This window comes from Silene latifolia, chromosome Y (assembly GCF_048544455.1).
Source record: "Silene latifolia isolate original U9 population chromosome Y, ASM4854445v1, whole genome shotgun sequence".
Taxonomy (NCBI): domain Eukaryota; kingdom Viridiplantae; phylum Streptophyta; class Magnoliopsida; order Caryophyllales; family Caryophyllaceae; genus Silene; species Silene latifolia.
Genome location: NC_133538.1, coordinates 231,220,993 through 231,242,021, shown reverse-complemented (window position 1 = coordinate 231,242,021; position 21,029 = coordinate 231,220,993). Strand labels below are relative to the sequence as shown.

Below are 21,029 nucleotides of genomic sequence, written 5' to 3'. Positions count from 1 at the left end.
AGAATAGAGAAGAGGGGTTATGAATCCCGCAAATCCCCGGGTATTGTTCACTTACTCGTTCGAGTAAGTAGATTACTCGATCGAGTGGCCTCTACTCGATCGAGTTGGAGCTACTCGGTCGAGATTTCCGCTGGCAGATCCAACTTTTCGACATTATAACTTCCTAACTAGATCGAATGAGGTCTACTCGATAGAGTAGATACTCTTACTTGGTCGGGCGAGTTTAAGAACGAGATCGAAAGTTACAAATTTGAGTGACAGTTCCTGCAAAACAACAACTCGTGTCGATTCCAAAGTAAATTCGGAAATCGTCATAGATTATTATGCTCATTCATGACGTATTACTACTACTACTCATATGCAATATACCGATCTAAAAAACATATCACTTCATTCAACACATTTTACTTCATTCTATGACAAACATTACGCAACCAATTGACTACTCTATTAGCTTCCTCATGCATACATTCAACACATTTCTTTACCTCTAATCGTGCATTTGCAACTTTAACAATACAACTTATAATCGTATCACTCTAAGAACTCATCTAAAATTTAACCATCCTTTATCGTTCAAGCTTACTAATAATTTAACCATGTCACAACAAATTATCAGCTAGATTACTCGACTTATCTATGCCATATTACGGAAGCATTCAACCATTCATCCATCACACTTACCAAATACTACTTTGATAAACGTTGCAACTAGTTCAAAACTTACTACTTACCACCATCACAGCATGCAATTCTCACAATTTTATACCAATGTACAAAGAACGATCTAGAAAACATTACCATCACCATATCACACCACACTGTCACGTACTATATCCATTCCACCACTTCCACAACTTTCATATACATTTCTACCCAACCACGGACTTTCACAGTTTCTCATCACAACTACACAGACCAGCATTCATAAAGACTCCATCACAAATATTTCTATCATATTCGTTATACATATTAAGCATAAAATTTCTGACTCGAGATTCCCATACCCGGTGACTGGTTTAAGCATAATGGGGCCATGATTTCGAAATGTGGGCGTTTACTCACCCAAAATCTAGCATCAGGTGGGTCTCCCAAGATACATACACCAAGTTCATTTTATTAGAAATTAGACTCACTACGTTCATTAGGCTCATTTGTTACAGGTTCCAAAATCGTCGCTCTGATACCACTTTGTAACACCCCCCATATACCAAGGAGCCTTAACAAGGCCTTCCCTAGCATATAAGGGCGTTACTATCTCGGTTGCCCGAGGATAATAATAATCAAATATCGATTAAAGAACAATTAAGTTATATTACAGCGATTGACAAAACTACGGATATAAAGATACAACTCAAAACCAATATCAACTATGTGAACTATTATAATAATAACTTATACAAATTGAATAACAAAGGGAAAAACCATGAGAGAGAAAGTTAGAGAGAGAAAAGCTCTTTTATCATAAACCCTAATAATATTGTAATAATGACGGCTCTAAAATTCACCCAAAATCGTTTTTTGCCATTAAATTCTGCTACTAAATCAGCTATCAAATCTTCTAAAGCTTCTATCTTACATTCATCTGATGATTCTAGCTCAAAAGATCATACCTTTGTTCCTTCATCATCTGATACGGGTAAAACAAAGTCCATCAATGCTATTCAGAGTATCCCTGTTCTAAACCATGGTGAAGCTGAACCGGGAGATAAAGATGGATGGAAGATGCGAAAAGGAGGTAAGGACGTCCTAGTATTGGAAACAATTGATGAGGAGGAGGATGTTTCAGATTTACTTCAGTTTTCCCATGAAGACATCAAAACTGAGGTAGATTTCTGGACTAACTTTGTTACTTGTTATATACTTGGTGCCAATCCGCCGTGGGATATTGTGGAAGATTATGTGTACCGTGTTTGGGATCATTTTGGGATTGATAGGATGTCCTTCCTTGATAATGAGGTCTTTATTGTTAGATTTTCTAAGTCTGGTGGTAAAGATGCTCTGTTGAAATCTGGTTACTACATGTTTGATAATAAACCTGTTATTATTAAGCCATGGGTCAAGGATATGGAGATGGTTAAAGAAAAGGTTGCGGTGATGCTTGTGTGGGTCAAACTCCATGGTATCCCTCTGAAGTTTTGGGGTTCATGCTTGCCTAAAATTGCCAACTTGGTTGGTAAATATGTTAAGATGGATTTGGATACACAGGATAAAATCCGCCTAAGTTTTGCAAGGATAATGATTGAGGTGCCTATGGATGAAAAGCTCCCTGAGAAAGTGAAGTTTTTGGATGAATCTGGGAATGTGGTGACTGTTACTGTGGAGTATGAGTGGCGCCCTGTTTCATGTACAAGTTGCAAGGGGATAGGCCATGAAGCTTCTCAGTGCAGGAAACCTGGTGGTAAGAAGAGAATACGTACACAAGAACCTAAGAAGGTTTCTAAACCCCAGCAGAGGACTGAATGAAGGCCTATTGTGAAACCAGCTCCTGTGCCTGCAGGTGTTCAAACCCCTCCTATTCTTACTCCTACTAATTTTCCCTCTTTGCATAATGTCAGGAGTTCTCCTGTTATTAGGTCTACCCCTGTGAAACAAATTATTAGACTTAATAGGCAGGATGGAATGGTGGGAGTGAAACTGTCTGGAAAATTTAGCAACTACACCTTCATGGATGCTCTTAAACATAATGTTGCTGCACATGAACATGTGGTGGAAAGTGGTAAGGACCCTCCTTCTTCCAATATCCATGCATAGCATTGGATTTTGGAATGTTAGGGGTCTTAATGACCTGAATAAGCAGAGAGTGGTGAAATGTTTTATGCACAATAATAGGGTGGGTTTATTTGGCTTGCTTGAAACAAAGCTTAAACCTGGAACTCTTTTAAAACGTGATACCTCTATTTGTGATGATTGGAGTGTCTCCACTAACTGCAGCTGGCATAAGGGTGGTAGAATATGGATTTTGTGGAAACCTAGTCTTTTTTATATTCAATTTCTTTCTTATAGTGCCCAACACATTCATATGTTGGCTTCTTCTCAAACTGATGGAAAAAAAATTCTTGCTTACTATGATCTATGCCTTTAATGGTTTATATGAAAGAGTAGAGCTTTGGAATATTCTCAAGGGGATTGCTGGTGAGTGTAATGATCCTTGGTTGTGGCTTGGGGATTTTAATACTGTGTTATCTCCTGTTGAAAGACTTGGTGGGAATACTTCTGATGCTGAAATGGACCATTTTCAGGATTATGTATCTATTTGTGAAATGGAGGACATTCCTGCTACTGGTGCTTTGTTTACTTGGTTCAATAAGCAAGGCCCTTGTGACATAGTGTATAGTAGGTTGGATAGAGTTATGGGTAATCAAAAGTGGATGGACAATTTTGGTACTAGTCTTGCTCACTTTCACCCTGAGGGGCTTTTTGACCATTGTCCTTGCACTATTATGGATAAGAATACTGAGCTTGATGGTAAGAAGAGTTTTAAATACTTCAATATGTGGGGTAGTGCTCCCACTTTTAAGGATTCTGTTGCTATGTCTTGGGCTGATGGGTGTAGAGGCACTAAGATGTTTGTTGTGGTTAAAAAACTCAAGGCTAGAGTGCTTTTCTAATATTGATAATAATACCAATATTGCTATTCTGGCTTTGGAAACTATTCAAAAAGCCTTAATTGTTGCTCCTGGTGATCCTGATTTATTACAGCAGGAGGTGGATTTATCTCATGATTTGAAGGAGCTAATTGCTGCTAGGGATAGCTTTCTACTTCAAAAGGCTAAGATACAGTGGTCCTTGGAAGGGGATCTTAATACCTCTTATTTTCATCATATCATTAAAAAAAGGATGATGCTCAATAAGGTGTTCTAAATATAGGATAAAGATGGGATAGTTTATACCGAGGGATCTTCTATACAAGCTGCTTTTTTGGACTACTATATTGATCTCCTAGGGTCTCATACTGCTACTGATGAGGTTAATGTTAATGTGGTTAGAAGAGGGTCATGCTGTTCTGAGGAGCATTGGAATATTTTGGCTCAACCAGTCACTCCTGATGAGGTGAAGAGTTGTATCTTCAGCATTCCTAAAAACAAGTCACCTGGACCAGATGGCTACTCTAGTCAATTCTATAGGGATGGATGGGAGATTATTGGGGGTGATATCTGTGATGCTGTTTGTGACTTCTTTTCTACTGGGAAGCTACTGTCTCAAATTAATGCTACCATTATACCTTAATACCAAAGAATGAGAGACAAACTACAGTTAAATATTTCAGGCCCATCTCTTGTTGCAATGTTCTTTATAAGTGTAGATACCCGTATCCGTCGATATTGGAATTTATAGAGAACCCGACAAACACCCGATGATGATAGGACACATGTATTCTTTAGTTGTCATTGTCATTATTTGGAGCTCGTTTTACGATGTAGAATGGGCGTCGTCGATGAAGTATTTTATTAATTTAAATGATATTTAAATTAATGTTTTTTAAGTGAGTTCATTTTATTAATTTAAATGATATTTAAATTATGGCTTTTTTTAGGTGAATTCAATTTATTTTATTTTATTTTGAATTTATTTTCCCAAGTTTATTTTATTGAAAATAAAATAAATATTTGATTTGAAAAATCATTTTATGAGTATATTTGGTTTGAAAAATCATTTATTTTAATGTGTTAATTGATTTGAAAAATCGATTTGAAAATAAAAAAGAACACGTTTTGAACATATGTTTTTGAGCTCGATTTTAGCTCGGTTTTTGAGCCCGTTTTCTTTACGAGTTGGCACGAATCTCGAGTACACTAACCAATCTAAGCCTCTACCCATCCAACCCCAGTTCGAACCCCATATCCATGGCCCAAATCCCGTCCCAAATCACCCCCAAACATCCCGCGCAAAACACCAAGCAGCCCCCCTGTTTTGCAGCTCAATCCCGAGCCCAAAACCCGCTCCAAATACCACCAAAACCCGTGCCCATTAACCCTAACCCATACCCTAGTATCCTACCCATATTACCTTAGCTTAACCACCAAGAAAACCCCTCACAAAGCCTCTCAAACCCTCACCAAAGCTGCTGGACAGCAGCTATGCACGAACAGGCCCGACTGCCTCTCCTCCCTTTTACCCTACTTTAACTCCTTATAAATACCACCCCTTCACCATACATTGATTCCTCTAAGTTCTCCATACATCCAACCATCACTCACAAGCTTTAAACCTTAGAAACAAACCCTAATTGCCTCTCAAAAACCCTCCACAAAACCGACATACAAACTGAAACTGTTTGTGTGTCCTCCTCGAAAAACAATTCGTTCCTCCCTCAAACCTCCATCAAAACTCGATTTTCTTGTTCCTAATTAACCACATAACATCCATATACACATTAGACAAAGATTTACGAGCCAAATTGCCCTTGAGAGTACACGAAATCCCTCGAAAAACAGAGTGTTATACACTCTGTTTTCGCGGTTTGTTCCTGTCTGTCCAGTTCTGTTTGTGCTCGTTTTTCGTGCCCAATAACTCAAAACGAGCAGGGTTTGCTTTAAGATCTCTGTTCTCCTCTCTTTCTAGTTTTCAAAACATCTTTTAAATCGAATTTTCATCGTGAAACGAGGGAGAAATCGCTGTTTGAAAGTTGCTGTCCAGATTCGATAAAAACGCGTGTTTGCTTTGTTTCTTCGTCGACGACGGCCTCTCGAGATAAAATCTACCATCGATTACGACCCAAGACGGTGTCAACGATACATGTAGGTTAAGGGTGCATCAAATCCTCTTCTTTCTCCCTTTTATTTCGTTTTTTTATGTTTGTTTTTCTTATAGTTTGTTTTTGTTTGTTTATCGCTTTTATTTATCGTTTAAATTAACTATGAAACTAGTTTAGTCCGAGTATGAGTTAAAGTACCACCATGAACACCCGCGTTGACTTGAGATGGGAAAAGAAACCGCTACATCAGTCGGTCGTACACCCCCGTCTCATTTACATATCCTCGTGTTCAAGGTAGGGCATAAATAAAACGAATTTCTAACTTCGCTCCTCGTTTTTGACCCTTTGTTTGTCTCGGCCAATTCGACCCACCTTAGGATCGTTTACATGTTAGTATGACCTCTGATTGTTAACATATGACTTATTTAGACGACATTAGATTAATTTAATAACCTAATTAGACACTTTAGGGTGCTTCGACATAGCTTTTAAAATCAATCGACAATTTCAGAACTTAATGAATGCATCTCTCTCTTTCACCTAATTTCTCGTTAGTATAAGAGTGCATGATTAGCACCTTCTTATTAACACTCGATGAGTTAAATTAATTAGCGAACTTGACCTAATCTGACCCCTTTTAGGCCGTGTAGAATACACAATTGCAAGACCTCTTTTCAAATCGATCAACGTCGTTTCTAACTCGTTTTCTAATTTGTTTCGAGCTCGTTTCGCAATCAGCGATCTAACCTAACGAATCTAACCTAAGAATTAGGGTATGCTAGATCGTGTGGGCCGTGTTTGGCCGTGTCCTTTGATCTTTCTTGTTTCGTTTGTTTTTACATCGTTCGTTCTTTTTTTGCTTTATCGCTCGTAATTTATCGTTTGTTCATCGAGTTGTAATTTTCAAGTTTGTTTTCTTTTTATCGAGTCAAAACCTCTTTCAAAAACCTTAGTCTTGTTTGGTTAGATGGTTGTGCCCCAATGCAAGTAAGAGCGTAGTAAATCGCATGTTGTTTAAAACAACATGGCCCGATTTATGCTAATGCATGCTTTGGTGCGTAGCCCAATGTCTAATTCGATGAGATTAAGTGAAAGCACGCATTACGAGGAGTGACCCAAGGCCGTGAGTCATGTGAGCCGTGGGTCACCCCTTTGTGCACGTTTTTCTCGGCTGATTGGCCGTGTGATGTGTCGTGTACGATTTTGTGTATAGCGTTGTATTTAGATCGAGTTGTATCTTTAATTTATCGTTGTGTCGGCATGAAATGCCTGGGTTGTAATAGGGTAGATCCCAACGGCTCCCCCATTCCCATCAAGCCTTGTTTGTTTTGTTTGTATGTTGTTAGATCAATCAACCCACATGCTAAATTACAACTTTGACAAAGTTAGTTTAGTTGCATCTAAAACGACATAGAAATTGTTGTCACATGTTAGGGTTTAAAACGATGTTTGCATATCATATATCGTAGTAGCTATGACCTTGTTTGAAATCCGACACTTGACTTAGTAGATGCCGTTATCGACGGGCGGGGTTGGGTGTCCTTATGGGCTTCCCAACACGTACCCTCACCCCTTACTCAAGATCTATGGTTTGTGGATCCGTCTAAATACCATTGGATTACGAGAGTCATTCAAATCGAGTGATATAGGGTACAAGTCTTTATCTTTAATCACTCGTAGTCGATTGGCTTTATGTTTTTCGATGAAAGGTGTAAAGTTGACTTGAACGGTTCCAAGTTCCCAAAAAACTTGGTGGCGACTCTAATATGTCTTAATTTGATTCGAAAGAACCTCGAGTCGATTATGCCTGGTGTGGATCCCGCGGACGCAGTTCCCGAGGGCCTTGTCCACGATTTGGCGACTCACGGGGAAAAGAGGACTAGTTACACTTTGTTTCTAGGGTCTTTTTCTCCGAGGTGAAACTTGAAAAGAAAGTGTCGGAAAGTAAAACATTACTCATAGTGCTACGATTCATGCATAAACCCTTAAGGACTTGCCCGGGCCGTCCCAGTGTTTCTTCGTGATGCGTGGGGGGCGACGTCCCACTATGCTAGGAAGCTGCACATTGCTCGCTTCCACTTCACCTCGCGTGGTTCTTGATGGTGGGGACGATCTTCTAGGTACTCTACCTTAAGACACCTTGCTCTATAAGACCGCAAAAGGATGGAGGGCATAGACCTTCTTGTAGAAGACTTGCCGAGACTTAGAGATGTCTAGGAGCATACATCCTTGTAACATGAGAATGACAATGTGCAAATTGTTTTCCCGAGTCTTTTCGAAATTTCCCATGTCCTTTTCAAAACCGAACTTTTGAACAACTTACTTTCAAAATAGCATGGTTTTAAAAAAAAAAAACACGGAATGCTGCCCAAATAGGACTAGAATTTTCGGCCCAAAATGAGCTTTTATAGCCGGCATGCTGCCCATTTCAAATCTCATTTTCGAATCAATCTTTCGTTTTTTCAAAACCAATCCAAAATGCCTCTTGAACCTCAACCAAGCATGAAATGCGTCATGTCGTGTCCAGGTCATGGCCGTGTTAGGCCGGGTGTGTTTCGTTCTAAGAGTCTAGAACACGACCTTGTTGGGTCACCCAAGCTCACCTCTTGGGCCTTGAGTCATGTTGGTCGACCTTTTGGTCTAGGATAGTCCACAAAAACGCCCAAGCTAGGCCCTTTAGGACGTTTCACCCGAACCTAAGGACTATGTTGGTCCAATCACGGGTTTAGTCACACCGAGTCCGGTTTAGAATCGTGCTATGACAGTTTGAGTCATGTCGTTTTGCCGAGTCTAAAATGAACCAAGGTCTAGATCCAACCGTGAGTCGAACCTCTGGTTAGTCAATCTCAAGTCGAGTCTTTGTTTGAGTCAAGTTGGGGTCGTGTCCTTAAGTGTGCAGGGGCTCTTACTTTAAATATTGACTCAGTACGGGGTTTTCTTGTAGAAAGGCCGCCAAAAACCCAACGTCAAGCAATGGAAGATGCTGTTAACAAGCTCACTGAGGCCGTGAACCTCATGATGACCCGAATGGATGCAATCGAATCTAAGCTGGGTGAAGATTCCCCTCCACCACCGATCGATCCGGAAAAACGGTTCAAGTTCATCAAGACCGTTTGAAACTCTCCCAGGGGAAGAACATTCACTATGAGAATGCTAGGGCCTATGCCCCGGTGCAGGATAAGTTGCCCACGAACATGGTACTCACTGACATCCCAAAGTTTAAGGGCATAGAGGATCCAGTCCACCATGTTAAGGCCTATAAGGGGTACTTAGCACTGAAGGGAGTACCTGCTGACATGCTCTCTGAAATTTTCGCTCAATCTCTGGATGAACACCCGAAGGCGTGGTTCTATAATCTGGACCTTAAGAACTTCCCCACTTTCGAAGATATTACGGTGGAGTTCTGTAAGCACTATGCTGACAACGTCGAGATTCAAACCAACATAAGAACTTTGGAGGTGATGACACAGAGAGAAAAAGAAGGCTTTACTGAATTCCTTGCAAGATGGCGCGCTGAAAGCGTGAAACTAGCTAAGAAGCCTGAAGAAGTTGAAATGGTAGATAAGTTCGTGAAGAATCTACGACCTGTTTACCGCAATGCTCTGAAATACCAGAATTTTTGTTCTTTCAAAGAATTGATAAGAATCGGGATAAAGGTAGAGGATGATGTCCGAATGGCAGAAGTTGAGAAGCCAAAAGGATACCAAGGGGCCTCATCGTCTAGGACCAAAGCCCCGGCGACGACCCATATTGATGAAGCCATCAATCTCTTAGAAGGGCAATCGAAGAAGTCGCAGCGCCAAACACCTAGGGCATTCACCGATATCGGATGCACTTATACATACGCTCTCCAAAGGCTCATAGCCCAGGGAAATCTGAAGCCCATCGGTCCAACTCCGGATCCACCTACTGAACAACAAGGCAAATGGTACAAACCGAATGCCTACTGTGCCTTCCATCAAGGAAAAGGCCATGATACTGAAAGGTGCTATCGACTGAAGCACGAAATCCAAGACATGATTGAGAATGGAACACTCCCAATCCCAACTGTTAAACCCAATAACATCACCAATCCATTTGGCGATCATGCCAACTTTGTTTATGTCGAAGACAATGTCGATTATTCCCATCTTATCTGCCCATGTCACCGGAAAGGAGTGTTTATCGGGAAAATATTTGTGGATTGCTCTGAATTCTTGCCGAACCCGAAGAATGAAATTCAAGTCGGGAGTCTTGCTCTAGAATGTTGCCCTCTCATTAACGAAGTTAATAAAAGACAATTCGACTCACCAACCTTCATCACTGGCGTAGATCCTCAGAGGACTACCTCGGAATGGAGGCATACCATCAAAGGGATCAAGGACAAGAGCCGAGCATCTAAGTTGACAGCTGAGCAAGAGAAAGCTCAAGACCAGATTTGAAAATTATGAGTCAGGATCTGTTTTCTTATCTTAGTCGAGTCAAGTCTAGAACTTTCTTTTTTTGAATTTGAGTCGTTTGTTCCGCGATGACCTAGAATGTGTCCTAGGAATCGTTTCTTCGAGTCTGTTAAGCATTTCTCATTCCAATAAAAAAGTTGCAGTTTCGTTTCCAAATATGTCTTGTTTTCAATCCTCAATCATTCCAGAAACATGATAAAATGCACAACACACTCAAAGGCATCCCTGGGGTAGAAATATGTCCTGTTTCAAAATGTAAGGTACCCTAGGATCCCGTGTTTGATTCCTTTACCTATTTCATGTCTGGTGGTAGAAAACCTCCATATGAACCAATGTTTGTGACAAGCTTTAGATGATTCTATGACAAACCCGGACTAGCTCCTTGTTTCCCCTATCGATGATGGAAGGCAAGCTTTTTCCCCATACAATCATCCCCTCTCAAAGAGAGAAGAAACCAACCCGTTCTAACAAGGAATTGTTCATTCTAACCCAATTTGGTTGGCGAAGCCCAGTTTTTAAGGTGTATCCATTTGTGACTAATAGAAGACCATTTTCAAGAATAGAAGAAAAAAAGATGAAAAAGAATGAAAAGATGAAAAAAAAAAAAAAAAAAGGACGAAAAAAAAAGCAAAAAAGAAAAAAGAAAAATGAAAAAAAGAAAAAAGAAAAATGAAAAAAAAAAAGAAAAAAGAAAAAAAGATGTTGAAGTTATTGCGGAATGCTTTTTGGTTGAATGTCGAAGTTACGGAAGCCAGAACTCAAGTCAAGTACCCATAGTTGAGGTTCAATGGGCGAAGTCCAAAAGCGTAAGTAGTGACCTCTTTACCCTCTAAGTCCTTCCCGAGAGACGATTCTGAGGGGATAGTCGGGAATGTTGAGAATCATTCCGCTTGTGTTGTTATACCTAGCCTTTAGGGTCCAGACATGGAAATTTGAACCCACATCATTTTTCAACCCATTTGCACTCGTGGTTCATCAAACCCGAGACACTCATTCCAACCACATCAACAGCCATAGCCCTTGGCCTTAGCACCACAAAACAAACCTTCAGAATGATGGTTAACCATTCCAACTTGTTATTACCAAGCTCCACATCCCAAAAGATCCAAGCCTTTTACACCTAACCCCAAACACGGGATTTAACGGCATTTTCAAAGGCTAGAATGGGATATGACATGATACCTTAGGTGAAACCTTCGAGTGTGTACACACAATCAAAATGCCATGTTTATGCACCATGATCGAACTACGTCGGATTTGATTTCGCTCCACGCGAATACGTAGGCAGTCCTTCAGAATAAGGGATTCAATCCACCCATCATCCAAGTTGTCATCTTGTCAGTTTCTTACGGGTCTTAACCAAGTCCAAATGAAGCCACCTTTGTTTGAGTCGGTCTTAGCCCTCGATGTAGGCTAGGATAAGGATATAGATTCAGATGAGTAGTGTCTAGTCTCAGAATGAGCTTTATCGACCGGTTTAGGCCAAGATGCCGAGTCATATAGATGTAGGTTTGTGTTGGGAACAGAAAATATGAAAAACCCGCTGAAAAGAAAGAAGGCGTGGAAGAAAAAATAGTAAAAGCCCGCTGAAAAGAAAGAAGGCGGTGGCAAGAAATGATGAAACTCGCTGAAAAGAAAGGAGGCAAGGAGAAGAGTGACAGAATGTTCCCAACAAAAGTCATGTATGATGTCTAAGTGTTCTCATAAAATCAGTCTGTGTTTAGTGTCTGGGCGAAGCCAACGTTGTTGCTCCGTGAGTTTAATCCACCCTGTCAATGCCAAGTGATCTTGATTCCCATGTGCCCTCGGGAGCACGACCATGCCATACGATATCTTCGTCCCAAGTTCGACGACCTTGTGATTCCCATTTGTCATCTTTTGGCGTCCGAATGGCCAATTTATATTTCTACCCCCAGCAAGTCAATATTTGAATTTAAACTCGTGCACACTTACGGTTTTATTTTCCTTTTTTGTTTTACGGTAGCGGGCTACGCCCACATTTGTTTACGGGTCATACAGAGTGTCTGAGTCGTATTTCCTGCTCACCCGTCAAGGTTCAATTTCAAAATGCCAAAGATTTTGAGAATTCCGAAATTTCAAAAACTTTTTGCGAATTATGGATAGATGATCCAAGTAGTGGAATCTTTTCGGGTCGATGACCCCAATCTTTCGAAATTCAAAATTTCAAATTCAATTTTTGAAGGGTCGATGGCCCAACATTCCAAGTGATGTCAATTTCAAACTTCGGGTCGAGGGCCCAATTATTCAAATTTTCAAATTCAATTTTCGGGTCGATGACCCAATCTTTTAAATGATCCAATTTCAAGGTCGATGATCCAAATATGCTTATGTGATAATTATTGCTCGTAAATTTTTTGTGCTTCAAATATAGCAGGATATGCTTCAACTGGGGGCTCTAAAGTCTTCGACTTTAGAGCCATCACAAATCGGGGCTACGAAGCCGTTGGCTTGAGAGACCATTATCAAGATGAAAAGGATGACATCCACTCAGAATTCAATTCAATACAAGAGTATGAAATGGAAGAATTTCGTGAGTAGTGAAAGCAAATGATGAAAGCGGCAACCTCCTTGGAAAGTCCCGTCCCATTTGGGCACTGCCCGTGAGATGATAAGCTTTGGGCAAGTGTCAACAGATGATGAATTTGGACAAATGCCAGCAGATGATAAACTTTGGGCATGTGTCGATTGCCGAACTACGACGCGGGTTTGATTCCGTCAGAAACGGATACGTAGGCGCCTAAGGATAAGGCTCAATCCACCATATATGCAATTTATGGGTCGATGACCAACGGTGATAATTCGACGCAACATGAAGCAAGAGTTAATCCCCAACGAAGTTTCAGGTATGATCTCTTCTTATGGCTGGCGAGCTTACATACGCAAGTCTAATGGACTATAAATGACCCTTGAGAATCCTCGGTCGAGAGGGACTGGGGTATACTTTGACTTTCGCCCTGTCCAAGCCTCAGTCAAAGTGGGGGCTCTGTAGATACCCGTATCCGTCGATATTGGAATTTATAGAGAACCCGACAAACACCCGATGATGATAGGACACATGTATTCTTTAGTTGTCATTGTCATTATTTGGAGCTCGTTTTACGATGTAGAATGGGCGTCGTCGATGAAGTATTTTATTAATTTAAATGATATTTAAATTAATGTTTTTTTAAGTGAGTTCATTTTATTAATTTAAATGATATTTAAATTATGGCTTTTTTTAGGTGAATTCAATTTATTTTATTTTATTTTGAATTTATTTTCCCAAGTTTATTTTATTGAAAATAAAATAAATATTTGATTTGAAAAATCATTTTATGAGTATATTTGGTTTGAAAAATCATTTATTTTAATGTGTTAATTGATTTGAAAAATCGATTTGAAAATAAAAAAGAACACGTTTTGAACATATGTTTTTGAGCTCGATTTTAGCTCGGTTTTTGAGCCCGTTTTCTTTACGAGTTGGCACGAATCTCGAGTACACTAACCAACCTAAGCCTCTACCCATCCAACCCCAGTTCGAACCCCATATCCACGGCCCAAATCCCGTCCCAAATCACCCCCAAACAGCCCGCGCAAAACACCAAGCAGCCCCCCTGTTTTGCAGCTCAATCCCGAGCCCAAAACCCGCTCCAAATACCACCAAAACCCGTGCCCATTAACCCTAACCCATACCCTAGTATCCTACCCATATTACCTTAGCTTAACCACCAAGAAAACCCCTCACAAAGCCTCTCAAACCCTCACCAAAGCTGCTGGACAGCAGCTATGCACGAACAGGCCCGACTGCCTCTCCTCCCTTTTACCCTACTTTAACTCCTTATAAATACCACCCCTTCACCATACATTGATTCCTCTAAGTTCTCCATACATCCAACCATCACTCACAAGCTTTAAACCTCAGAAACAAACCCTAATTGCCTCTCAAAAACCCTCCACAAAACCGACATACAAACTGAAACTGTTTGTGTGTCCTCCTCGAAAAACAATTCGTTCCTCCCTCAAACCTCCATCAAAACTCGATTTTCTTGTTCCTAATTAACCACATAACATCCATATACACATTAGACAAAGATTTACGAGCCAAATTGCCCTTGAGAGTACACGAAATCCCTCGAAAAACAGAGTGTTATACACTGTTTTCGTGGTTTGTTCTGTCTGTCCAGTTCTGTTTGTGCTCGTTTTTCGTGCCCAATAACTCAAAACGAGCAGGGTTTGCTTTAAGATCTCTGTTCTCCTCTCTTTCTAGTTTTCAAAACATCTTTTAAATCGAATTTTCATCGTGAAACGAGGGAGAAATCGCTGTTTGAAAGTTGCTGTCCAGATTCGATAAAAACGCGTGTTTGCTTTGTTTCTTCGTCGACGACGGCCTCTCGAGATAAAATCTACCATCGATTACGACCCAAGACGGTGTAAACGATACATTTAGGTTGAGGGTGCATCAAATCCTCTTCTTTCTCCCTTTTATTTCGTTTTTTTATGTTTGTTTTTCTTATAGTTTGTTTTTGTTTGTTTATCGCTTTTATTTATCGTTTAAATTAACTATGAAACTAGTTTAGTCCGAGTATGAGTTAAAGTACCACCATGAACACCCGCGTTGACTTGAAATGGGAAAAGAAACCGCTACATCAGTCGGTCGTACACCCCCGTCTCATTTACATATCCTCGTGTTCAAGGTAGGGCATAAATAAAACGAATTTCTAACTTCGCTCCTCGTTTTTGACCCTTTGTTTGTCTCGGCCAATTCGACCCACCTTAGGATCGTTTACATGTTAGTATGACCTCTGATTGTTAACATATGACTTATTTAGACGACATTAGATTAATTTAATAACCTAATTAGACACTTTAGGGTGCTTCGACATAGCTTTTAAAATCAATCGACAATTCTGTAACTTAATGAATGCATCTCTCTCTTTCACCTAATTTCTCGTTAGTATAAGAGTGCGTGATTATCACCTTCTTATTAACACTCGATGAGTTAAATTAATTAGCGAACTTGACCTAATCTGACCCCTTTTAGGCCGTGTAGAATACACAATTGCAAGACCTCTTTTCAAATCGATCAACGTCGTTTCTAACTCGTTTTCTAATTTGTTTCGAGCTCGTTTCGCAATCAGCGATCTAACCTAACGAATCTAACCTAAGAATTAGGGTATGCTAGATCGTGTGGGCCGTGTTTGGCCGTGTCCTTTGATCTTTCTTGTTTCGTTTGTTTTTACATCGTTCGTTCTTTTTTTGCTTTATCGCTCGTAATTTATCGTTTGTTCATCGAGTTGTAATTTTCAAGTTTGTTTTCTTTTTATCGAGTCAAAACCTCTTTCAAAAACCTTAGTCTTGTTTGGTTAGATGGTTGTGCCCCAATGCAAGTAAGAGCGTGGTAAATCGCATGTTGTTTAAAACAACATGGCCCGATTTATGCTAATGCATGCTTTGTTGCGTAGCCCAATGTCTAATTCGATGAGATTAAGTGAAAGCACGCATTACGAGGAGTGACCCAAGGCCGTGAGTCATGTGAGCCGTGGGTCACCCCTTTGTGCACGTTTTTCTAGGCTGATTGGCCGTGTGATGTGTCGTGTACGGTTTTGTGTATAGCGTTGTATTTAGATCGAGTTGTATCTTTAATTTATCGTTGTGTCGGCATGAAATGCCTGGGTTGTAATAGGGTAGATCCCAACGGCTCCCCCATTCCCATCAAGCCTTGTTTGTTTTGTTTGTATGTTGTTAGATCAATCAACCCACATGCTAAATTACAACTTTGACAAAGTTAGTTTAGTTGCATCTAAAACGACATAGAAATTGTTGTCACATGTTAGGGTTTAAAACGATGTTTGCATATCATATATCGTAGTAGCTATGACCTTGTTTGAAATCCGACACTTGACTTCGTAGAGGCCGTTATCGACGGGCGGGGTTGGGTGTCCTTATGGGCTTCCCAACACGTACCCTCACCCCTTACTCAAGATCTATGGTTTGTGGATCCGTCTAAATACCATTGGATTACGAGAGTCATTCAAATCGAGTGATATAGGGTACAAGTCTTTATCTTTAATCACTCGTAGTCGATTGGATTTATGCTTTTCGATGAAAGGTGTAAAGTTGACTTGAACGGTTCCAAGTTCCCAAAAAACTTGGTGGCGACTCTAATATGTCTTAATTCGATTCGAAAGAACCTCGAGTCGATTATGCCTGGTGTGGATCCCGCGGACGCAGTTCCTGAGGGCCTTGTCCACAATAAGACTATTTCAAAGATTCTATGTAATAGGTTGGTCAGGGTGCTACCTGATATTATCAGTAAGAACCAGGGAGCTTTTGTGAAGGGTAGAAGTATTCTTGAGAATATTTTGATCTGTCAAGACCTAGTAAGGATGTATCAGAGGTAGAGCATCACATAGGTGTATGTTTAAGCTAGACTTGCAGAAAGCTTATGACTCTATAGAGTGGCCCTTTGTGAATCAGATGTTAGAGGCCCTGATATTCCCTGAGAAATTTAGGTTACTTGTTATGGCCTGCCTTTCTTCTCCATCTTATACCCTTAACCTGAATGGTGCCCACTCTAAATATTTTAAGGGTAGAAGGGGGTTAAGGCAAGGGGACCCTATTTCCCCTCTAATATTCTGTCTGTGTATGGAGTATTTGACTAGAATTATGGATTTTGCAACTAATCAATGGTATTTCAGGTATCACCCTCTTTGCAAGAGCCTAAAGTTAACTCATTTGTTATTTGCTGATGATTTGCTTATGTTCAGCAAAGGGGATGTTAAATCTATTATACTTATTCTGAGAGCTATAGCAACCTTCTCTGCTACTTCTGGACTCAAGGTTAATGCATCCAAGTCTGAAGTGGTATTCAGTGGTGTAGCTGAAGAATTGAAGTATGATATTACTCAGATTTCAGGGTTCCAGGAGGGTCATCTACCTTTCAAGTATCTGGGTGTCCCCATCCAACCTGGTAGGCTCACTAAATCTGACTGTAATGTGCTTTTAGAGAAGATTGTTGCTGCGTGCCTTTTTCACACGTTTACTTTACTCTTTTGCACGCATTATTATGCTATTTTGGGTATCGTAATCTACCATTCTCCCTTGTTTTTGGTTACTTCGGTCGTACTATGCATTTTGCAGGTTGTTGGTCAAGATGAGTGAAATCAAGCCAAATTCTGCCCCCGGAGTGGAAGTTGAGGTATTAGTGAAGCTAGAGCTCGGAAACGGTCATCATGGAAGTGCGTGAAGAGGAGGTTGATGCTGTTGTGTGCTAAAAAAAGTCGATCGACTGCCCAAACTGGTCGTTCAGCCAGTTTTGCTGAAGAATTTAGTCGATCGACTGTTTTGGTGGTCGATCGACTACTTTTATCTGCCAGGCCGTGTTTATTCAATAAGTTAAACGGCCCATTAGTTGTTTAGTAATAATTTTTGGCTATTGTTATATAAAGGATAGCTGAGAACTGTATTAGGTTATCTTTTTACACTGTTATACACTTCATACGTTACTTTGCTTTTGAAACTCAGATCTGAAACTTGTAATCAAACCTTCTCTCTTTAGGTAATTTAATTAATCATTCGTTCTTCATTTATTACTTTCTTTATTCGTTTTTGCTCATCTTTGTCTTGTTTAATTTATATGCTTAGTTATTATTCTCATAACTTCATCATGTTTAATTTAGTTATTATTCTTGTTAATTTTATTAGTTCAATCATGAGTAGCTAATTTCTTCATGCTAGGATTTAGGGAATCTATGGTTGAATGACGGTTTTTAATTAGGGTTTCAGATTAGGAATAATTATTCGTCTGAATTGTTAATCATAGCATTTAATCCCTATTTAATTAGTTGAATGCATGCAGCTAGTTATTTTAATATGATAAACTCCGAACTAGATCGAGAGATTGGAAAGAGTGAGATCTGCTACGAACAATAGAGTACTTTAAATAGGGCGAGAGCATATTATAAAGTTTCTAGGGTGATTAGCGGACCGAGAGGACCTTATCACTGCCCTTCAGACCGTAATTAGACCAAGTCTTTAATCCTACCTTTTATCGTTAATAGACCATAGTGATCCGACAATCCTAGCTATTTTCTCTATATATTTTATATCAATACTTTTACTATTTTTTTCATCTTTGTCGCATTAGTTTAGAAACCAATCAAAACAAAACCCCCACTTCAGTTACTTAGACAGATTAGATTTAGCAAATAGAATAAATTGTCTCCCTGTGGATACGATCCTGACTTCCTTGCTACATTAGTTTAGGCCAGTTGGTTTATCTTTGATAGGTGTGCGATTTAGCCTGTCAAATTTTGGCGCGAATTCTTGCGGGGAGGCAACATTTCTCTGTTTGCTTATTTAGTTTGTCTTGTCTCAGGGGACATTAGTTCCTTGAGACCGTTCTTATTCTTTTCTTTAGTGTTTGTTTATGCCCAGGTCTCACAGGTCCGAGCTCGTATCATTCGACTCTGAACCAGAAAAGACTTTCCGAGCTAGACGAAACTTTTGGAGAGAAATTCATCAAGCCGAAGACTTGAGTACGCTTGACGCTGCCTACGCCGCTTTTGTTGCAGAAAATCAATCTTTAGAAGAAGATACATATATGTCCGCCCCTACTACGATCATGGCTACATTAGCAAGTCATTCAGAGCCCACCCTTGCATCCATACCTAAGGGATTCAAGTTGCCAACCACCGATAATGGCACCTTTGAGATCCGTCCGTCCTATATTAACCTGTAGAACGAAACATGTTTGGAGGAGCAGCTACTGAGGATCCTGCCAAACATATGGAGAAGTTCGTGACATACTGTTGCTCAATCCCTTTGCCTGCCGGGGTAACACAAGACCAAGTAAAACAAGTTTTATTCCCTTTTTCTCTGCGAGATGGTGCTGCAGAGTGGTTGCGTGATTTGGACATGGAAGCAAATGCTATTACTAACTGGAATACACTCGCTCTTGCATTCTACAAGAGGTATTTTCCACCACAGAGGACAAACGCTCTTAGAAGCCAAATCACGAGTTTTAAGCAGGGCCCCACTGAAGACCTCATTGAGGCATGGGTTCGCTTTAAGAGACTAGTCCGCTCAGTTCCCCATCATGGTTTCCCGATCTGGTTTCTATGCAATCAGTTTTATAATGGGCTTTATGATGATCATAGAGCTTTGCTTGATTCTTCTGAAAATGGGAGGTTTCAAAACAACACTACTGATGCCACTGCTTGGAAATTGATTGATGAGATAGCTACTCACACTACTGAGTATGGTAACCCCAGAGGTAATACAAGAGGGGGAAGTTCAGATGGTGCCGTTGCAGCTCAGTTAGAAGCATTGACTGCATAAATTGCAGAGCTAAAGACTACCCAGTCTTTGGGAAATCAGCAGACAGTTCATGCCATGACCCAACAGGAAACACCTTGTGAGCGATGTGGTATTGCAGGACATGGTCCGGTCGAGTGTATGAGTCCCTTGGAGCAGGTTCACGCCTTTCAGTCCTTCAAACAAGGTACACCATACTCAAATTTCTACAATGAGAGGATTAGAGAGCATCCCAATTTCTCTTATCGGAGTCAGAATGTTCTAAACCTGACTCCACCACTGCCACAAGGTCCGAATCAGATATATACCATTCCTCATAATCGGGGAAATCAACCATAAGGTGGTTATCAGAAGAACAATCAAGGGGGTCAACAACATCCAAACAATGACCTATCTGACGTAAAGGCCATGCTTCAGCAACATATGGCCGCCTCACAAAAGCAAGAGGCACTTATCACTCAGTTGATGGCGCCTAACAAGATGTTGGACAATCAAATTGCCCAACTAGCCACTTCAAGTAGACAACCGGGTACAATGTCGTCTCAGCCTGAGAAGCCGCATGACACGGCAAACGTGATTCATCTTCGAAGCGGTCTTACTTATGATGGACCTGCAATGCCCGAGAATGTTGAGGAGGTCATAATTGAGGAGGTAGATATGGATACGGAAGAAAAAGCAGGGGACGAAGCTGCTGCAACAACCGAAAAAAGTCGATCGACTGAAATTTTTGGTCGATCGACTAAAACTGCTGAACAGAAAATTGGCGAGACTGAAAATAGTCGATCGACTGAAAAGGTTGGTCGATCGACCAACAAAAGTGGGCGATCGACTGATTTAGTTGGTCGATCGACTTTTTCGCCATACGAGGTTGCTGATCCGTCATCTATTGCTATTGGAACGCCTTCTACTGCTGATAAGGCGTATATTTCTGACAAAGGGAAGAGTAAAGTTGCTGACCCGCCAATCGTTATCAAGGTTCCTTTTCCAGGGCGCCTAAAGAACACAAAAGTCGAGCGACAATTCGGTAAATTCTTGGAGGTGGTCAAAAATCTTCAGGTAACTGTACCGTTTACCGAATTAATTACTCAGGTACCCTCTTATGCTAAGTTTATGAAGGACATCTTGACCCGTAAGAGGAGCTTTAACGAGGTACAAACCATTGCTTTTATAGAAGAGTGTTGTGCACTCCTACAAAGCAAGTCTCCACCAAAATTGAAGGATCCTGGTAGTTTTTCAATTCCCTGTACTATAGGCACTCATGTGATAGATAAAGCTTTATGTGATTTGGGTGCGAGTGTCAGTGTCATGCCCTATTCGGTTTGCGAGAAACTGAATATGGGGCATCTTAAAGTTACCAATGTTACCCTACGAATGGTTGACCGCACAGTTAAGCGACCTCTAGGTGTATTAGAGGATGTCCCTGTTAAGATAGGCAAATTCTTTATACCTGTTGATTTCATTGTATTAGATATAGCCGAGGACACTCAGGTCCCCATAATCTTGGGTAGTCCATTTTTGCATACTGCAGGAGCCATTATTGATGTCAAACAGAGACGTTTGACTCTCGAGGTAGGGGA

The 21,029-nt window shown here is 40.5% G+C and overlaps 1 protein-coding gene and 1 non-coding gene across 2 annotated transcripts; one reads left to right on the top strand and one right to left on the bottom strand.

Moving 5' to 3' along the window:
* Positions 1-1,488: 1,488 nt before the first annotated feature.
* LOC141630225 (uncharacterized) lies at positions 1,489-4,230 on the top strand. Its single transcript, XM_074443077.1, has 5 exons — positions 1,489-2,401; positions 2,501-2,719; positions 3,007-3,468; positions 3,557-3,771; positions 3,871-4,230. The coding sequence occupies exons 1-5, from the start codon at positions 1,489-1,491 to the stop codon at positions 4,228-4,230; spliced, it is 2,169 nt and encodes a 722-aa protein (XP_074299178.1).
* Positions 4,231-19,134: 14,904 nt separating this feature from the next.
* LOC141636796 (small nucleolar RNA R71) lies at positions 19,135-19,241 on the bottom strand. The gene has a single exon (XR_012541381.1). It is a non-coding gene; the product is annotated as a small nucleolar RNA R71 (small nucleolar RNA).
* Between the last annotated feature and the right edge of the window lie 1,788 nt (positions 19,242-21,029).